The sequence below is a fragment of the Gobio gobio genome, assembly GCF_949357685.1.
Source record: "Gobio gobio genome assembly, chromosome: 4".
Classification (NCBI taxonomy): Eukaryota; Metazoa; Chordata; class Actinopteri; order Cypriniformes; family Gobionidae; genus Gobio; species Gobio gobio.
Window position 1 is genome coordinate 7077707 of NC_137100.1, and position 22171 is coordinate 7099877.

At 38.8% G+C, this 22171-nt stretch overlaps 1 protein-coding gene across 1 annotated transcript; it reads right to left on the minus strand.

The window, feature by feature from the left end:
- Window positions 1-2660: 2660 nt before the first annotated feature.
- Window positions 2661-20802, minus strand: LOC307125877 (cationic amino acid transporter 2; the record flags this gene model as incomplete). The annotated part of the gene is made up of 11 exons (XM_079816075.1): window positions 2661-2818; window positions 3330-3438; window positions 6800-6966; window positions 9649-9767; window positions 11042-11144; window positions 11402-11538; window positions 12634-12856; window positions 15959-16095; window positions 16924-17086; window positions 19800-19955; window positions 20433-20802. 11 exons carry the CDS (start codon window positions 20800-20802, stop codon window positions 2661-2663), a joined length of 1842 nt encoding a protein of 613 aa, XP_079672201.1.
- Window positions 20803-22171: the final 1369 nt, after the last annotated feature.

Sequence of the window (22171 nt, forward strand, 5' to 3'; positions counted from 1 at the left end):
CAATTCACGAGAATGCTGTAAATAGCGCCACCTATCGCTCTGAAGCAAGAAGCGCGTACGCAGCACAGAGGCAAGAGGAAAGCTCGGTTATTATGGGCACCAGTAACCAAAACACGATGGAGAGTAAGTTAAGCTTTATTTACATATCATTTAATTTCATCAAGTAGTACTGCTGTCACACCTGCGTCCTATTTCCTTCTTGAAATAAGGCTCCCATCGTTATCAATACATGGGGTGCTTCAGTACTGATACTTCCTCGTTTCGGTTCTTTAAAATAAACTGCAGGGGGGAAAAGAGAGCATGAGTTTGAGTGGTGCATCATGCATGGACATGTTCCCACCAAAATCCAGCGATTTCTCTAGCAATAATTTTGGTCAAATATTTATAATATATATTTATATGTAACTATAATACTGTTGTTAGTCGGTTTATTGTGTGTTTTTTTACCTTAATTAAATGTAACATTTAATTAACTTTAAAATTAAAGGGATAATTCACCCACAAATTTTAATTCTGTCATTTATTACTCACTCTCATGTCGTTCCAAACCCATAAGGCTTTTGTTCATCTTCGGAACACAGATGAAGAAGATATTTTTTCTGCTTTCTGTCCCTACGCAACTACCACTTTGGTGCTTCAAAAAGTTCATAAAGAGATCGTAAAACTAATCCATATGAATTGAGCGGTTTAGTCCAAATTTTCTAAGAAGTAAGTTTTATATAATGAACAGATTAGGCTTTTTATTCACATATTCATCAACGCACAAATCAGTTGTGGTAAACATATTTGCTTGATATGCGAGAACCAATGAGGTTCATTCTCGTGTTACGCAGCACGTTTGAGCTTCAGCGAGAACCAATGAGGTTCATTCTCGTGTTACGCAGCACGTTTGAGCTTCAGCGAGAACCAATGAGGTTCATTCTCGTGTTACGCAGCACGTTTGAGCTTCAGCGAGAACCAATGAGGTTCATTCTCGTGTTACGCAGCACGTTTGAGCTTCAGCGAGAACCAATGAGGTTCATTCTCGTGTTACGCAGCACGTTTGAGCTTCAGCGAGAACCAATGAGATTCATTCTCGTGTTACGCAGCACGTTTGAGCTTCAGCGAGAACCAATGAGGTTCATTCTCGTGTTACGCAGCTTCAGCAAGAACCAATGAGGTTCATTCTCGTGTTACGCAGCACGTTTGAGCTTCAGCAAGAACCAATGAGGTTCATTCTCGTGTTACACATCACGTTTGAGCTTCAGCAAGAACCAATGAGGTTCATTCTCGTGTTACGCAGCACATTTGAGCTTCAGCGAGAACCAATGAGGTTCATTCTTGTGTTACGCAGCACATTTGAGCTTCAGCGAGAACCAATGAGGTTCATTCTCGTGTTACGCAGCACGTTTGAGCTTCAGCGAGAACCAATGAGGTTCATTCTCGTGTTATGCAGCACATTTGAGCTTCAGCGAGAACCAATGAGGTTCATTCTCGTGTTACGCAGCACGTTTGAGCTTCAGCGAGAACCAATGAGGTTCATTCTCGTGTTACGCAGCTTCAGCAAGAACCAATGAGGTTCATTCTCGTGTTACGCAGCACGTTTGAGCTTCAGCAAGAACCAATGAGGTTCATTCTCGTGTTACGCAGCACGTTTGAGCTTCAGCAAGAACCAATGAGGTTCATTCTCGTGTTACGCAGCTGGTTTGAGCTTCAGCAAGAACCAATGAGGTTCATTCTCGTGTTACGCAGCACGTTTGAGCTTCAGCAAGAACCAATGAGGTTCATTCTCGTGTTACGCAGCACGTTTGAGCTTCAGCAAGAACCAATGAGGTTCATTCTCGTGTTACTCGGCATGTTCGAGCTGTGCCTACGTACTTCCAATGAGGTTTGTTCTTGCACATCAATCAGGTTTAATTGAGCTTCTGTTTATGTTCGCTGATCAATGTTTATATGTGAATATTTTTCATTTTTAACATTTTTCAAAATGCTTTTGAATGTGAGTAGTGCACTCAGATGAAAAACGTCTAGTCATAACAGAGGCCTGGAAAAAGTTTTTAATGCTACAAAGGGCAGGTCACACCCACAGCAGAGCTGCATGAAGACATTTCTCTTAGTCTTTTTCAGTATTTCATTGTGTTTACACAACCTCTTCAAGCTCAATAGTTCAACTGGAAGAACACAGAAAAAAATCATAGTAATTTTTTTTTACAGGAGAAAATATTGCTCTTGTCACAAAGCACAATAACAATAACTATAAATAATGTGGTGTTGTGCAATGTTATTTGTTAGCTAATGTACATTTTGCATTGATCTTCAAAAGCCAAACATTGAACGTAACAGCGGTGACAAAGAAAGAGAAATGTCATGGGTTGATGCATAGTACTACCAGATTTTCTGTCTATATAGGTTTTACAATTACGAACAATAACAATAAATATATAATTTAATAATAACTACTCACACTTGGGCAGAACCCTCAAAGGTACTAATATATAATATAGGTTTTACAGAGACACAAAGAGAGTGTATTCAGTCTCGGTCATCCTCTGTGTACAACATTTTGCTTTATAATATGTGATACAAATTCATCCTCATACTAATTCAAATTTCAATACAAAAAAATTCTAAAATACAATTTCCCTGTCTCTGGTGCAGAGCAGTAAACATTAGTGTTGGCTTTAAAGCTTGGTTTGTAGATTCGGTGTAATGGATTCATATCTTTGCTCGTCCTCCAGTTTATCAGAAATTGTCTTCACATGGCTGGGACGTTTGGGAGACAGATTTCGTTTCTTCTGTTCACTGAAGTGCACTCCATAACAGAAGTAGATGAGCAAGCCTATGTTTCATTAGGAAAGACAATTATACTTCAGCAAGGATACACATCCTGAAAGCTTCTAATGAAAGTGGTTGGACTAAATGCAACAGTTGCATTTGTCATAAAGCATGAAAAATAAATTCATTTGGCAATCAAACATGCTGTATTTGTGTATTCACATATAACAAACAAACATCATGCTACGTATTTGTCTTTTAGTTTGAAGCATATATATATATATATATATATATATATATATATATATATATATATATATATATATATATATATATATATATATATATATATATATATATATATATATATATATATATATATATATATATATATATATATATATATATATATATATATATATAAGAGAGAGAGAGAGAGAGAGAGGGAGAAATATGGACTATATACTGCATATTGTACGGTATATTATGCATTGTCTTATGTATAAACCAAGTGTGTTCAAACTTTTAACTGACAGTGTATGTATGACTTTTAATAAATAGTCATGTTGTCTTACCCACTGCCATCCACACTGCGTAGCGAATCCATGTTTCACCTCCCAGTTGGACCATTAAGTATACATTGATGAATGTACTGAAAATAGGAAGTATTGGTAGGAGTGGAACCTACGGAAAAAATTTGAAAATGTTTCTGAGGACCAAAGCAGCTTTAAAGTCATTCAAAACATACGATTTCCATGGCAACTGTTCTTAATAACAGTAGTTCTCAACAGGTGGATCGCAACCCAAACATTTCTATAAAATGTTTATAGACTTTAGCATACTTTTAAAAAGACTTATTATAGAAATAATACACTTAAAACTGAATACTGAAGTGCGAACTGAATGTAACGTGTGGAAACAAATGCCTGTTAAAGGTGCACTATGTAAAAAATTTTCAGTAAAATATCCAAAAACTACTAGACTAGTGTTATATATTTTGTTCAGTTGAGTACTTACAATACTTACAATAAATGTTTCTAACTATTTGTAAATCGTGAGAAAATTGCTATTTTACCCAAGGAACCGGGACGTGTGAGGGCGTCGCCTGTCGATGACATCATATCTGCGTTCCCCTCGGTTTCCGGTTTTATTCTGCAGAAACGCTTTACTCTCACTGCAGTGTGAACAAGTGTCATAGCAGTCGCCGAGAGAACGCACAGAGTAACGTCATAACATCATTAACACACTCAGATGTGTCTAATATGATAAACAGAGCTGCGTTACCTTAGCCTGGCTCCGCCCCCTCTTACGTACTTCCGCTCAATTTTCATTTTCCTTCAGTAAAAGTTAGCTTTTCCAGCTCGCTCCGTTAGTGGGGAAGGAGTTGGCTGTTTCTCGTGTGGTCGGAAGGTATTGTCATAATTTACAGGCGCTAGTTAGTGATTTTATTGTCGTCCGTCTCCCACCACCTGCGTAAAAATCCCCGGCTGAATGACCTACTGTTTTAGAAAACACCAAGGTCGTGTGGTGATTTAAATGCTGTCCAAATCCACATCTCTGAGTTTTCAAGAATATATCACTTCAAAATTCACTGTTTATATCCTTTTTGACCAATGCAGAGCACCGTACGGTTGGGCTTCGCTGTAATTTGGATGCATTTCTACACTTGTATTTACACTTTAAATGCTGGCAAGTATTTTCAAGAGCAATATATTTCATCACGCTCAAAAAATAAAAAGAAGAAAAGCACGTAAACATTTGAATTGGGACGTTATTTACGGCAGCATTTATTCTTATCATACCAAGCATATAACTTTATTTACAGCATACAATCATGTTACGAATCACGTGAGCAGCGCGTTCCCGAACTCTCTGTACAAATGAAATGTATGAGAGTCTGGTAGGACCAGGCTAGCGTTACCTCATACTCATGACCGGAAAAGCGGAAATGGCGTCGCAAACGTGGCGTCATCAAACTACGCCTTTATTTTGAATAGGCGACCTCTAGTGGACGGAAAAGTTACATAGTGCAGCTTTAATTGCAATTACATGCAAATCTATTATAATTTAAATTTGTATAAAATTATGTTTTTTTACAATATGTAACATAAGTCTCTGATGTCCCCAGAGTGTGTATGTGAAGTTTTAGCTCAAAACACCCCACAGACATTTTTTTATAGCATGTTAAAATAGTAACTTTTTGAGGGTGAGCAAAAACATTCCTTTTTTGTGTGTGTCCCTTTAAATGTAAATGAGCTGGTGTTCCCGGCCCTCTTTCTTAAAGGGTTAGTTCACCCAAAAATTTAAATTAGCGCATGATTTACTCACCCTCAAGTCGGTGTATTTGGCATTTAGACTAATAAAATCTGAGTTATATTAAAAAAGTCCTGGCTAACCCAAGCTTTATAATGGCATTGACTTGATAGTTCGTTTAAAAGTCCTTAAAAGTGCATCTATACATCATATAACTACTCCACATGCCTCCGGGGGGTTAATAAAGGCCTTCTGAAGTGAAGTGGAACGTTTGTGTAAGAAAAATATCCATATTTAAAACTTTATAGACTAAAATAACTAACATTTATTTCATATTATATCTGCATTGCAAGTGCCGTTTACTTGTAAGATTTGAAGTGCACATTCAGTACAATCAAAGACACTTCATTTTCACAATCTAGATCAGGGATGGGCAACTTCTGTCCTGCAGACTTTAAACAAAAAGCATGTTTTCATAAGTTATTGATCATATAATTTTTTTAATAAAAACTCACCTGCCTGTTTTGCAAAGCCACTTGAAGGCAATCCGAAAAAACGTAACGGCTGCTAACGTTGCGGTACGAAAGAAAGGAGACCAGAGGCGTTGTTGTTTTTTTTTTTTTTTTTTTTTTTATGGATGTCAAAAGAGGAGAAGTTTCACTACGATGACTAAACCGCTTTTGTGAGGAAATAGCTTATCACTTAATTAATCGACAGCCCATCGGCTAATCTTCAACCTGTTTGCTCTTAAACATTAGTTTTGGATGGATCTATTTTTAGAATAAAAATGCTGTTTTATAAGAGAAGTCACGCACAATTGCGCTACAGGTATAATTCAGTTCAGGGCACTTCTTATAGTATCCGCAAACAGTGATTGACTGCTGCAATGTTGCCAAGACTGTAATGTGATTGGTTATCAAGGCACACCTGATCCAAGTTAGCTGTTACGCTTTCTCCAGTGGGAGAGGCTTGGACCCTCATATCTCCCAATAATAGAGACAGAGCGCATTTAGGCCATACCCACACCTCTCACAATCCAACAATCCAACGCTCTCATTGACTTTGTATTGCGTGAGGCTGCCTCCTTGTCATTCCTTACTTATAACAAAAACAGAACAATGTCTAAAAGCTGCTATGTGACAGGGTGTACAGCAAACAAGCTAAAAAAAACCCCACAGAAATAAGTTTTTATAAGCTGTCGACCCAAAAAAAACGATCGTTGAAGGGACAAAAGTGGATACAGGCAATAAGACATGACGCATCAGCGGGAACAATGGGTAAATTTTGGGATCCTGACAGTCAGCATGTCTCAGTATGCCTACGTGTGCAGTAAACATTTTGTCCCTGTTAAGTCAAATATCCAAATGTCAGTTTTATCTACACTGTGAACTACACCCACTAGAGGGGAACGTAATCAGTGCCAGGAAATATAAAAGTATAACATGTCGCGCTCCGTCTCGATTGCCTGTATCCACTTTTGTGTCCTTAAACGCTCGTTTTTTTGGTCAACAGCTTATAAAGACTTCTCTGTTTTTGGTTCTGGGTTTTGTTTAGCTTGTTTGCTGTACACTTTGTCACATATTAGCTTTTAGATATTGTTCTCTTTTTTGTTATAAGTCAGAAATGATTAGGAGGCCACTTCACGCAACAATTTTGGTACTGTATTGAGTTGTCAAAAGTAAAATCTGGATTCCGAAGCAAAACGAGTTGAGAACCACTGCTACTACATCTTTTTTATGCATTACTTAAAAAGTAAAAATATTGTTGCCTTTTTCACCCAGTGAAAACTTACCATAAATGCAGCCTTGGACCCATTCTGCGGCTGTCGCCAAATAATAATGATAACAATGATAAATCCCAGCAAAATCAAAGTGATAATCAGAATCATCCACCACTCCTCAATCAGACCAGCTTGTACACCTTTTGTGATGATCACACTCAGGATAACCGCAAACACAACTAGAAAGGACATTAAGAGTAAATAAGAAGTGGAGAAATATTGGAACATTGAAATACCCATTGAGTAACCACAACTATTAAAGACCTGTTCACACCAAGACCAATAACTATAACGATAACCATATTAGCATCCACGCAATCAGCACGATCAGTGTCTGAGGCATGTGTAAACCAACGCATATAATCATTGGCAGACGGTAATCCATGACTTAATACGTGGAGCTCCTGTGAGTATAAAAGGGTGCCTCAGTTACACGTCATCCACTTTTTTTGTCTTCAGGAGCCGCTTGTTTGTATACGTGGGGAAGATAAGAGTCTGTTGGAGCACGTTTGACTCTCGAGGGTGCTGGATGGATTCGAACATTACATTGCTTTTATGGTAAATAGCTCTGTTCTTGCTTATCTTTAGAGAGATAAGAATCAAGCACTTGCACGGAGCGCAATCGGCTTGCAAGGGAGCTGACTGCATTCATTGTGATGTGTTCGCTGTGGGAAGCTTCACCCATTCTTGACTGTCTCTTGAGGGATGAGAGTCGCGCGTCTGCATCTCGTGGCTCGGGGCTCGGGTCCCACGGCCGCAGAGGCAGCAGGACGGGATTGATTGCTGGGAATGAAGGCAGAGCATAGGGAGCAGCCTGACGGAAGTTTTCCCTTTTGGGCTTCTCGTGATGTTTCATGGACAGTTGTTTTCATGTCGGTTCAGCACGCCGCTCTGTGGCCGCTTCCGACCTGACTGATTAATGTGACCTGTCTGATTTTGAGGGATTAGATGCAGAGCGAGTTGAGGCCTTAATAATAATCAATAACGAGGCATGTTATTAGTAATCCGCCTCCTCTGCAGTCCTACATATAAGTGTGTAAGCTTTTTATCCTTCTATATCTCAGTCAACAGCTTTCTGGAGATATATCCCTCTTTGGGGGTCCGTGAAGTTTGATGGCAGGTAGGACAGTGTAGATTCCCTCTGCTTAATTTACCTCCCTCCCCAATTACTGTAGGGTTTTAAAGTAGGGATGTATGCTCCCTTTTGGATGGGTGCTCTACTGTAGCTCTGGTTTGACAAAGTTAATAAGTAGAGAAAGTTCACCTGCGGGGCATCCTACCTTGTTATCTGTCTCATACTATGGTCTAGTACTAAAAGAAAAAGATGGAACGCTAGCTATAGCGGGTCTTAGGTAGAGTGCCTTGGCTCAAGTAAGGGTATGGGCTGCCCTCCCCCAGTTACTTTGAGGTCTTTAAGGAAGGCCTAGGCTCCCCTGCAGCTTCCTTGTGGTTTACAGCATGGGCGATGAGAGTTATTGTGCAAATTGCATTATGTGCTGCTCTTGTTTGCCTCCCTTTCCTGAGTAAAGGGTAAGGATGTAAGCTCCCCCTTGGATGAGTGGCAGTACTGAAGGGAGGTGTTATTTACTGAGGTTATTAGTGTGACGGACGTGGTTGTGCATGTAAACCTCACTCTCCTGGACTCGGGAGCATCATTGTTAACCTGCCGCCTCCCACGCCAGAGACTCTGGTTTGAATCCCACTTGGAGCGGGTCGAATAGCACCAGTTACATTTGGTGCCGTGACCCAGATGGGAGTGAGGTATTAGGGGGGTGAGTGTAACAGACGTAAGCCATTAAGAGCTGTACGTATAAACCTCATTCACCTGGCCTCAAAAGGCATGCTAGCGGCTGCGGTCTTTAGCGTCCTTGTTAGCGCACCTGCCTCTCACCCTGGAGACCCCGGTTTGAATCCAGCTCGAACTGGTTACATTAGCACCTTGCATGCTCCCTTTTGTAAGCTGCTCAAGTACCCCTTGGGTTAGAGCAGGGTGAACCGAACTATGATGGGCAATTCACAACAGTCTCTCTGTTTTGTTTACCTGCCTCCCCAACTGTTGTTTGGTCTTGGGGAAGGGATATATGCTCCCCTTTGGTGGGGTGCTTCTAAAGGGATGATCAGTGTTACAAATGAGTAGGGGTGGATCACCGATGGTGTCCCTCCTTATCATTGTAGCATTCTATAGTGTGCTCTGCTCTTGGGGCCGTATAAGGCTGAGGTCTGTCCCGCAAGGGAGGGAGGAAGGTGTAACAGCCGGGACTTCCCTTGCTCTAGGGCATAGAAGAAGAGTATTGGCGCTGGGCTCTGGCTGGGTAATCGGTAGAATCAATTTATGCTACACCCACAATGTTTGTACATATTCACAGCCTAGTGAGGCAGGCATTCCCTCAGCATGGCGTTGTGGGTATTGGACACTGCGTCTTGGTATTTACGCTATGGGGAACCAATAATGTCTCATTCCCCTTCTCTGGGAACTAGGGTTACAGTTGTAACCTGAGATGTTTTGTCGTCTGCCGCTTTAAATACTCAAGTTTTTTAAAGCAGGATGGATTCTGATTGACTGTCATAACTATAAAAAATAACTATATTAGTGTCCACACTAGTGGATGATATAATTCTGTTTATTCTAAGCGCACGCTGCCTGAAGTAAAGTTGTCTGTTGCTTTAAATACTCGAGCTCTTAAAGCAGGATGGATTTTTTTTTCGGAAGTTTTTATCGTTCATAAGCTGGGAAAAAATATTCGGAAAGTGATTCCAAAGATATCGTTTCTCTGTGCCGTTTTCGCTATAGTTGTGGTGTGGTCTCTGCTATTCTTATGCACATCACTGCACATTCAAGCATGATAAAAGCTGAAACTCACCAGTAAGTACGGTCAGCAGAGTCACAGCTTTAGAGCTTGCAGCAGAAGCATATTTAGGAGGGCGAAACAGATTCCACTTCTGAACTTTCTCATTCATCTCAGCTGGCTCTGGTTGGTACCTGCATGGACAAGAATACTTTTATTGCAACAACTGTTACTATTGCTAATTTACATCACACTCTGCTGTCTGAATATTTGTGTTCGCTCTGGATATTACGCAATGGTTTACTGAGCACTGCACATTTTTGAGCACACATCAGTACTACCAATGCCAAAATGTTTTTGAGGAAAATACTAATTATTGAGTACTGTGGAGGACTATTTGCTGTATATAATATAATATAACATCCAATATAACATGAATATGAGTGTAAAATCAATGTGGATTGTCGATAGCATCAATTCCATTATGTGACGTATTTATTTATTTAGAATATCTTTTGTTAAGAATAACTATTGTTAGCAATATTTCAAGATGAACACTTACTGGACTGAAGCAACTTTTTTACTTATCCATACATAATTGTTTAGAAAAATCCATCCATCCATGGATGGATGGATGGATGGATGGAATTGTTTAGAAAAATCATGAATATCAAATATGATCAGGCTTCAGGCTTTTGAGGAACGTTTATTTGTTTATCTCACAATCATTATTGTATTGAAAAGGATTATATGTAGCTAGCCTAGCTTTTGAAACTGTAGCTTTGATTATAAACATTTTTTTTAATCATAAAAGCATTTTCGGTCATCCGGGAGTGACGCGCTTGCGCTGGCAAGATGGCAAGATCCGCACACTTTTGGGATTCAAAAATGCTCTTCAGAAACCTACGGGCGACTACATCCATTTTTTTTTTTACAGTCTATGAGTCAGACACACAAATGATTAAGTTTTGTAAGTCACTCCTGGGAAATAACCTGATTTATTAATAAAGTGATGTAAACGCCCTTAATTGCGATGCCTGGATATTGGATTGCATGTAAACCGGGACAACAGGTTATTTCAATACACTGATTTTTGGGAGTTACCAGTATACTGTTGTGCATGTAAACATGCTCCGTGATTTATATTACAAGCTATCAGAATTGTATCTTTTGTCCATATAAATGTCAGCAACTGCACCAAATTGTGTATTTTTTGTTCAGTTTGGGCCTCTGAATAAAGCTCCATATTCACAATATATGAGTGAGCCATAAAAGCCTGATGTATCAAATGGTACTTTTAAAATATTATTTCATATGTCAGAATTTTACAGGGTTAACATATTTCAGTGTGAATGTATTTTCTGTGTGCTTTGTAACATCTGTGTGGGTAAAAAAAACTATTGTAAAATCTATAATACCATTCATAGATTATTCTTTATATTATAATGTATCTTTATCTGTATCTTACCGAAGAATTAAGATGCAGATGGCGACGAGGGTGTAGGCAAAGAGCGTTCCAATAGACATCATGTCTACTAGAGCCTTCAGGTCAAACACCAGGGCCATTATTGCTAAAATCACAAATAGTTCACTCTTAGAATTTCAGAGGCAAAACATCAAGACAACCAAATTCACATGTACTAGCATAAACTAAATAATATTTTTTGTTGTTCTATGTATTCAATTTCAGTGACCTTTGGAACAGCCCTTCATGCCTTTTTAGCAACAAGGCCCTAAATATGTTTATGCTATTTGGCTAAGGTATGTCACTTAGATTAGTTACTATTATCATGGTGTATTACTGGGATGTGTTCTCAAACAGAATTACCTGCTACTACTCCAGAAACAAGTGTGGCGATGACAGGGCTCTGTCTGGAACTCATGTTACTCAGTGGTTTGAATAGCAGCCCATCTCTGGCCATAGCAAATAGCACACGGGGCATAGGGAACATGGATCCCAGCAGACTGTTGAATAGTAAAGAAAAGTCACAAGATTCCTCATTAAAAAAATTCCCGTACAATAAAGGGGCAGGGCCAGGTTGAGTTGGTTAGTTCAACCTCCCCCAGTTTCTCTTGAAGCCAATACAGAAGTGACTTAAACTGTAATTCATCGACTGGCCACTAGGGACAGGCTCCAGAAGGGAGCAGAATCTCATTGAGTTCCATGTCAAAATGCCCAACTTTACAGCAGAAAAACACATGTTTACAGTCTGGTACAAATTATGGTTTTGGTCTATACGGCTAATTTTGCCCTTCATGACAACTGTGAGGGGGTAAATTTATTTTATAACTCATTCGTTTACAATTTACATTATGCAAAGCCTTAAAGTTCTCCATAATTAAGGGCGTGGCCACTTTGAGTGACAGGTGTATAGTCGTTTGTCTGCTGTCTATCAAATAAAAATGGATAATTATTTTTTTTTAATATATAATATTGCAGTATTTATTATAAATTATATATATTTTTTAATTCATGTGTCTATATCTTTAATCAAAATAAATTTCCCTCAATCTTGCAGCTCATCTTTTCTCCTCTGATGACATGTTTAATGCCGTGAGGGCGGGGCAACCTGTAACTCACATGAGATCCACCAATAGCAAACCACAACCAATCAATTCCCAATGTACAAAACGAAGTATATTTTTTCTTGTTTGTGTAGCCGCTTTACTCATATATAAGTATGTGACAATATGTGGCAACCTCCGTTACATTTATTTATACATTTAAAAAACTAAGTTGTTATAAATGTATCCCCTATAGACAACATGATCAACCTGGATTTCCAACACAGGTGTTAAATAATTAGCTTCTGTTCTGATGTATCCTGCATCAACATCCATCCTTGACAACTGCGTTTGACAGTCATAGAGTCCTGCATTATCCATACTACATTTGACTTTATGATGCTAATGTTACCGAACCGATGGACACACTTTCCTTTTCAGTTCATGAGCATCTACTGTTTTATCTTCTTACTAATCATGCAATGCTGTGTTTTATAGCCCTAATAGTATGAGTCTGGTATAGTAAGTGCTTAATAGGCCATATGTGTTATTTACCTTGTTGAGAGAGCACACAAAGATCCTACAGCCACAGCATACTTTGCTGGATCCCAGCCCACATAGGTGAAGGCTACGGGTAATGGACTCTGAACATTTAGCTGGTAATAGGGCATCATGAGGGTGAGAGCAGCCGAAACGCCGAAATAAGCCAAGAAGCAGATGAGAAGAGAAGCCACAATTCCGATAGGGATAGACTTCTGAGGGTTTCGTACTTCCTCGCCTAGATACAGGAGACAGAGAATTAAAATACAAGTACACAAATCATTTCGACTGAATTAGACCTTGTCATGTTTCATGCCATATTTACAGTATATGGCAACCTCCATATTGACTAATATATATATATATTAGTCAATATGATTTATATGCTGTATTCCAAGACTTCTGAAATCTTGCGTGACGAACAGACCAAAATATAAATTATTGATGGAACATTTTCAGTGCAGAATCTCTAAAATGTCATTCCCCATTCGATACATTCACATTTTTCTGGTAACACTTTAGTTTAGGGTACAATTCTCACTATTCACTTGTTTATTAGCATGCATATTACTAGGATATTGGCTGTTTATTATTACTTAAGCCCATATTAATTATTATTCTGCATGGCCATATTCAACACCCCTTAATCCTACACAATATCTACATTTAACAACTACCTTACTAACTATTAACAAGCAGTAAGTAGGAGTTTATTGAGGTAAAAGTTGTAGTTAATAGTGAGAATAGAACCCTAATCTAAAGTGTGAACCTTTTTTTTTTTAGTTTTGACACACACTTCAGGCCAGATTCACTTTTGGAATTGAGGGCCCCTATCATACACCCGGTGCAATGCGACGCCAGGCACGACGCAAGTGTTTTTTGCTACTTTCAGCTCGACGCAGTTGTCATTTTCACGTTCAATGCCACGTTGTTTAAATTGCAAATTAACTCTTGACCATCTGTGCGCCCATGGGCATCTGGGCTGAAAACCAGGCGTGTTCAGGCACATTGTTCGCACATTGCTATTTTAAGGAACTGAAAACGCAATAATTTTGTGTTATTTAAAGGGCGCGTTAGTAATATGCACCTATATGCAACAACGCGTGTACACCCTGCTAATTACACACACAGGGACGCACAGCAGCACACACACATTTTTAAATATTAAAAATAAAAGGATTCCTCTTTGGAGAAGCGTGCTGTCTTTCCGCTTGCAAATAGCCCTTTTAGACCATGCGCCGGGCGCGCCAACCGTGTTTTTCTGTCGTTAAACTACACTCTAAAAAAAAAAAAAGTTCTATATCGCACCAAAAATGGTTCTTGGCTCGTAATCATAGGGGAACATTTTTTAGTGCAATATAGCAACAATTTTGGTGCTTCAGAGGTTCTTCACCGGTTCTTCAGAGGTTCTTCACCGGTTCTTTGACTAAGGTGCTATATAGCACCTCTGAAGCACCGCTGAAGAACCACTGAAGCACCAAAATTGGTGCTATATACCACTAAAAAAGGTTCCCCTATGATTACGAGCCAAGAACCATTTCTTATAACGGCCAAACCTTCCTCTCCATAATAAAACTTCTTTGGAGAGGAAGCTAATCAGTAAATAATGGCTTAAATTTTGGTCTGTTTCTCATTTAGTATGAAATCAGAAGACTTTGAATATTAAATAGTAGTAAATACAGTCACTGTGGAATTACGTGGAAAAACGTGAAAAGATTATTCAAAAATATTACGTGTGTGTTCCACAGAAAAATAAATTAGCAGCATTTGCTTTTGGAACATGTGGGTGAGTAGCCTACAGCAGAATTTTTATATTCAGTTCCTTTATTTTTAATATTGCTATATGCATTTTCAGCGGCATTGGTTCCTGAAGTATTTTTTCAATTATTTTTTTTTAAATAGGGGTTTAAAAAAAGTCTTTGTTAAAGCATTATAAGCCATGAACCAAACTAACCAGCTACGAGGGGAATCGCAACATTACAAGCTTTGATTTGAAACAACAAAAAGTCTTTGAAAATTGGGCAAAAAGGAGAAAAACTCTATACTTTATGGCTTTAGTGAAAAAACTACAATCCCTTTAAGCATTGCGACATAATCAAATGAAAAACCACAGAGAGAAAAAAAAACTATTCATTTAAAGTTGTTGATTATATCTGTAGAACAATATATTTTAACTGTACACTCTAAAAAAAAAAAAGGTTCTATATTGCACCAAAAATGGTTCTTGGCTCGTAATCATAGGGGAACCTTTTTTAGTGCTATATAGCACCAATTTTGGTGCTTCAGTGGTTCATCAGCGGTTCTTCAGAGGTTCTTCAGCGGTTCTTCAGAGGTTCTTCACCGGTTCTTTGACTAAGGTGCTGTATAGCACCTCTGAAGAACCACTGAAGCACCAAAATTGGTGCTATATAGCACTAAAAAAGGTTCCCCTATGATTACGAGCCTTTTTTTTTTAGAGTGTATTGCAAAATATGCACATACTGTATATACAAATATTTAAGTATTTTGAGAGAATATAAAGCGAGACAAACTTGCTTTATATGCTCTCAAACTCGAGAAAAACTTGCTTTATAAAATGATGTCTTACTGTAATAAAAAAAAAACACGGTAGCAACGTTTTAGGTTTTACAGATTTAACTTAAATTTACAGTGAAAAAAATGCATTTCATTAACTGATTGAATGTTAATGTACCAAACTATTGAAGTACTAATATCTGTTTTGTACCTTTGTAAACTTACAACCACCAAAAACAGGTGGTGATGAGAAAGTCACATGATGAATCAAAGCTCATCACAGGCAGCTTTTCCACAAGCTGAGAAAGTAAATACTAATATATAGAAGGTGCGTCATTCAGAGAAATACTAACACCATCATGGTAACAAACATTAATAATAAACATTAATTTATCAACATTAGATTTAACATAAAACAAAAATGTACATAACTGATTTGAAAACTAAGAAGAAACATTATTTCAACGAAAATACATCAAATGTGACGTGTCACGCAGGGAATTCTGGGAGTTTTTTTCACTGTAAATTATACATTGACATTCTTTTTTACTTCTGAAAACTGAAAATTGAACAGTTTTTTACTGTTAACTTACATTAAATGTATGGTTAGATCTATTACAGTTATTCACCGTATATAGTACGGAAACTTACTGTTAACAGTTTTTTACTGTAGCATTTTTACAGTCTTTTACCGTAATTTTTTTTTAAGTGAACCTCAGTACTCACAGTATAGGGCTGTCTTTAAAGGTTTCGTTAAAAATCAATGTCCCTATGGAGAAAGTGAATGGAGATTTTGCTTCCGGAACCAGATCTATTGTTGAAGTACCTGTGGTTGCAATGCAGTCAAATCCCACAAAGGCATAGAAACAGGTAGCAGCTCCAGCAAACGTTCCCTCAAAACCAAAGGGAAAGAATCCTCCACTTCCAAAACTGGATAAAGTTTCATTTGAAACGGAGAGATTTCTAAACAGAAATGTTAAAATGTTAAAAACCGTTTCAACGTAGCAGATAGTGTGCTAATTAAAAACAAACAAATTATGAAAAAGATTCAAATGTATCAAACAGGCTTTCAGTTTTTCAATTTACATTTTTTTGCAGAGTCATGGATCTAAGGGTACGTTTACACCACAAAGATGTACCAAAATCCTTTTGTGTACAGGCGCCACCATTGTCAAAACAATCCCCGTTCACACATATCCGCAAAAACTATTAAAATCGCTGTATTCTGCTGTCTGGCCAGTAGATGGTGATGTCACTTTGTGAAGAAACACTACACGCCTATAGACTTAACACGAAGGCTGAATCCGAAATCGCCCCCTATACCCTCAAATTGGGCATTATTTGAGGGGACAGCCATTTGTAGTGGTGTCTGAAACCATAGTGGACATTATTGAGTGCACTCATTCAATCCCACAACAGCCGATGTACACTCGCTTCCACTCACTCCTTCAAGTGAACTACATTTGTGGACTAACGTAGGGAATAGTGAATGAGGGTTTATGGGGCGATTTCGGATTCACCCAAAATGTGCACGCACAAGACGTCACTGTTTTCACAAAATCAAGTTTTTGTAGTTTACACAGAGACAATAATGGTGTCATTTTTAAAAACTTGCACTTTGAAACCCGTTTTTGTACATTTGCAAAACACAGCTGTCGTGTAAATTAATCGGCCAAAATGCATAAAAGTTTTAAGTGTTTAGTTGAAAAAGGTGTTGTGTAAACGGCCCCTAAAACATGCAGTTGTAAACCATAACCACAAATGCTCTGTAAATGTCATAAAGCAACATACGCGGTTATTGTGTAGTTCAAAATGTCCTCCTCTGTTATCTGCCAGTTTCCAATGTCACCCTTGATGAATCCAGTTATGATGACAAAAACCAGAACTACTATATTTACAGCTGTGAAGATCTTATTGACAATGGCAGACTCCTTCACCCCAAATGCAAGGACACCTGGGAAATTACAACAATTAACACAAATCTGATTCATGTTAATTCACTGTAAAAAAATATATATATTTTCATGATTTGTTATCACAACTTTTTATCTTTTGTCAAATCAACTTAGATTATTAATGTAGTTCAGATAACATAATATTTTGAGTTTCTATTTATCAAACCAATCTCCTTCATTAAAGGGTTAGTTCACCCAAAAATGACCCCATGATTTACCGTCCTAGGTGTATATGACTTTCTTCTTTCAGACGAATACAATCGGAGTTATATTAAAACATGTCCTGGCTAATCCAAGCTTTATAATGGCAGTGAATGGCAGCCCAAAATTTGAAGCCCAAAAAAGTGCATCCATCCATTATAAAAGTGCTCCACACGGCTCCAGGGGTTAATAAAGGCCTTCTGAAGGGAATCGATGTTTTTGTAAGAAAAATATCCATATTTAAGTAAATATCTACGCTCTAAAAAATGCTGGGTTTAAAACAACCCAAGTTGGGTTGAAAATGGACAAACCCAGCAATTGGGTTGTTTTAACCCACCGGTTGGGTTAAATGTTTGCTTAAAACAACCCAATTGCCGGGTTTGCCCATTTTCAACCCAACTTGGGTTGTTTTAAACCCAGCATTTTTAGACTGTAGCTTCCGGCAGACCGTCTTCTGTATTCAACATACGCAGAAAGTGTAATGCCTTTCGCGGTTCAAAACACTTACGCTACGTCCGACGTCATCGTCGCATCAGATACGTTTTTTCCGTAAATTGAATATGGAAGGCGGCCCACCGGAAGCTAGATATTTGGTCCCACTTTATATTAGGTGGCCTTAACTACTATGTACTTACTAGGGCTGTACGATTAATCGAAAAATAACCGAAACCGACATTCAGAACCTCTAACCGACGTATTTTTCCCATGTCGGTTATTTCGGTTTTCACGTGACTCCGCCCCGTCAGTCACGTCAAGTGCAGTTTTCAGGCACACAGAGATGCAGGAGCAGTTATCTGTGTTTATAGATGCTCAGATTCACTAAAGTAACTGTATGTTTTACACAGTTTATATACAGGTCAGTTAATCGCCGTTCTTATAGCCTATACGCGCTGCCACCGAAACACACACACACACACACACACACAGACGGCGCGCGCAAGCCCCGAAGCCAGATCGCTTTCACTTTCGTGCTCATAAAGTTTGTCAAGTAAATGCGTTTAAAAGCTTGCCAGTTTCAACATTTAAAGCGATTGTGCACTATTCAAAAACAACAATACGTATCCGTTCAGTGGTCAGCGTTTTTCTGTGTGACAGAGAGCAGAGACGCCGCGCGCGCGCGCCCTGAAGACAGACCTCTTTCACCTGCATCCTCACAAAGCTTTGTCATTTGTATGTGTTTTAAGCCCTGCCAGTTTGAACATTAAAGCGAGTTTAGACCATCAGATGTGTATTATGTTGAACTAATGCCTGATATATTGTGACAAACGAACACTCAGACAGAGAGCAGCGCAGAAACGCAGTGTCAACGCTGTCCTGTGACTGAAGTAAAGTCACTAAAGTAGCTTAGAAACTCAACCGTTATAGGCATATATTTTAATACCTTTGAAGTAAGTACAAACCACAGCTTCATAATGAATAGAGACGGTATGAGTAATTCACACACACAATCACTCTCTCATTAATGCATTCAAATAAATTTAACGTAGGCCTACAGTGTTAATTTATCTGTATCTGATGTACAACAAACAGAAATCTGCCCCATAGACAATAACTGCTGAAAGAGAACCGTTTCCTTCAAGTGTTTTAAAATCACAAAGAAATGCAATTTTGCATTAAAAAAAAAAAAATCCACCTTTAATAGTAAAATAAAAAATAAAAAAAGCAAAATATTCGTTCATTAATCGTAATCGAGGTAAAATGTTCAATTAATCGAGGTTTTTATTTTTGGTCAAATCGTTACAGCCCTAGTACTTACATCAAAAAATTTGTACAATGTACTTACTGTGTTCATATTGTATTGAAAAACACCTTTGCTGATATTGAGGTGGGATACGGGTGAAGTTAGGGACAGGTGTGGTGGTGTGGGTAAGTTTAAGGGTAGGGTTAGGTGTAAGGGAAGTGTCAACTGTGCATTTACAAATGTAACTACAGAAATTAATTACAGATGTAATTACATGCAGGTATTTTTAAAAATGTAAGTACAATGTAAATACATGGACACAATAATTGCAATGTATCAAATTAATAATTAAAATGTTAGTACATAGTAGTTAAGGCCACCTAATATAAAGTGTGTCCAGATATTTTACTTCATAACGTGTTAAATATGGATATGGATCGATTCCCTTCAGAAGGCCTTTATTAACCCCTGGAGCCATGTGGATTACTTTTATAATGGATGGACGCACTTTTTGGGCTGCCATTATAAAGCTTGGATTAGCCAGGACATTTTTTTTATACAACTCTGATTGTATTCGTCTGAAAGAAGAATGCCATATATACACCTAGGATGACTTGAGGGTGAGTAAATCATGGGCTAATTTTAATTCTTGGGTGAACTAACCCTTTAACTCTAATTTTTTATTTCAATAAACTCAAAATTTTAAGGCAACCAGTTAAGCCAACAATAATTTTGTACAGTGTTCACATCTTGAATTGTATTACGGTGTCTTAGCAATGGCATAGCCCATTTATTGACACTAAAATAAATTGACTGTAAATCTTACTTGCCTGCCAAAACCATTATAAGGCCAGCAGCAAAGAAGTCCGGATAGGAAGCGAGGCCAGGTAAATTCATTGGTGTTTTTTCACTCAAATAATTGGCAATCTTATTTCCAATCAAGTCATCGAAAGTGCCACTCCATGCTCTGGCCACACTGGATGTGCCTGTCAAAAAGTCATTCAGATCAAGCAATTCATTTATACAGGCATTTGATAAGCAAGTTTATAGGCCATATAACTCTTTATTGAGTCATGAAATGCATACATACATTTGGTCAGATTAATATCCCTGATAAAAATGATTGTGGAATGCTTTTGATCAGGGCTGCGTTTCCCAAAAGCATTTTAAGCTTCAGTGCAAACAGTCTACTATGTTTACGATACTTCTGGGAAATGCAGCCCTGGTTGATTCTGCAATATTATGTCTATACATGTTGTGATTATACTCAAAATATATTAACGCTGCATTATGTAACAGCATGCGTATTGGCTGCGTGTTTCGAGGCATCAGAAACATGTGCAGGACATGTGTCTTATCAAAGCGGAAGGACACATCAATAACATTTTTTTTTTTTATTACAACAGTGATTCCCAGAATTTTGAGGGATCAATTAGTGTTGGCAATATAATGTTTGTTCTTGCCTATGATGTATGACAGCAGTAAGTTCCAGCCGGTGATGAAGGCCCACACCTCTCCGACGGTGACGTAGCTGTACAGATAGGCAGAGCCTGTCTTGGGCACCCGGGCACCAAACTCTGCATAGCACAACCCCGCAAACACAGACGCCACTGCCGCAATGAAGAATGACACGATGATGCTGGGGCCAGACACTGTTCTGGCGACCTCTCCAGAAAGGACATAGACCCCAGCCCCAAGTGTACTTCCCACCCCAAGGGCCACTAGGTCGAGTGTGGTTAAGCAACGCTTAAAGTTGGACTCTTCGCCATCGGGTTCCAGTGGCTTTCGCCTCGATAGGCTCTTCAAAAAGGACAGCACCACGTTACAGGACATCCTGAGACAAATAAAATAGGTGATTATGTAATATATCACGTCTTATCATTCTTTAGAATTATGTTTATAACAGATATATTGTTTTATAGCACTATATTGCCAAATGTTTTTGGACGCCTGCCTTTACATGCACATGAACTTTAATGACATCCCATTCTTAATCCGTAGGGTTTAATATGGAGTTGGCCCACCCTTTGCTGCTAGAACAGCTTCAACTCTTCTGGCTTTCCACAAGGTTTAGGAGTGTGTTTATGGGAATTTCTGACCATTCTTCTAGAAGCGCATTTGTGAGGTCAGGCACTGATGTTGGACGAGAAGGCCTGGCTCGCAGTCTCCGCTCTAATTCATCCCAAAGGTGTTCTATCGGGTTGAGGTCAGGACTCTGTGCAGGCCAGTCAAGTTCCTCCACACCAAACTCGCTCATCCATGTCTTTATGGACCTGCTTTGTGCACTGGTGTGGAGTCATGTTGGAACAGGAAAGGGCTGTCCTCAAACTGTTCCCACAAAGTTGGGAGCATGAAATTGTCCAAAATGTCTTGGTATCCTGAAAGGGGCCCCTGAAAAACAACCCAACACTATAATCCCCCCTCCACCTAACTTTACACTGCACAATGCAGTCAGGCAAGCACCGTTCTCCTGGCAACCACCAAACCCAGACTCGTCCATCGGATTGCCAGACAGAGAAGCGTGATTCGAGTCCAGTGGCGGCGTGATTTACCCCACTGCATCCGAATCTTTGCATTGCACTTGGTGATGTAAGTCTTGGATGAGCTGCTCGGCCATGGAAACCCATTCCATGAAGCTCTACACACTGTTCTTGAGCTAATCTGAAGGCCACACGAAGTTTGGAGGTCTGTAGCTATTGACTCTGCGCACTGTGCACCTCAGCATGCGCTGACCCCACTCTGTGATTTTACGTGGCCAACCACTTCAGGGCTGAGTTGCTGTTGTTCCCAATTGCTTCCACTTTGTTATAATATGACTAACAGTTGACTGTGGAATATATAGTAGTGAGGAAATTTCACAAATTGACTTATTGCACAGGTGGCAACCTATCACGCTACCACGCTTGAGTTCACTGAGCTCCTGAGAGCGACCCATTCTTTCACAAATGTTTGTAGAAGCGTCTGCATGCCTAGTGCTTGATTTATTCACCTGTGGCCATGGAAATGATTAGAACACCTGAATCAATGATTTGGAGGGGGTGTCCCAATACTTTTGGCAATATAGTGTAGAGAAACAGATGTGCATTCTCTAATTAAGCCTGGTGTTGCACTTTAACACTTCTATCTTTTTTTAGGCAACTATTCATTCTTTTAAACCAATTTTTTATGTTAATGGCCCTTGCTCTAATACCACCATTTATGA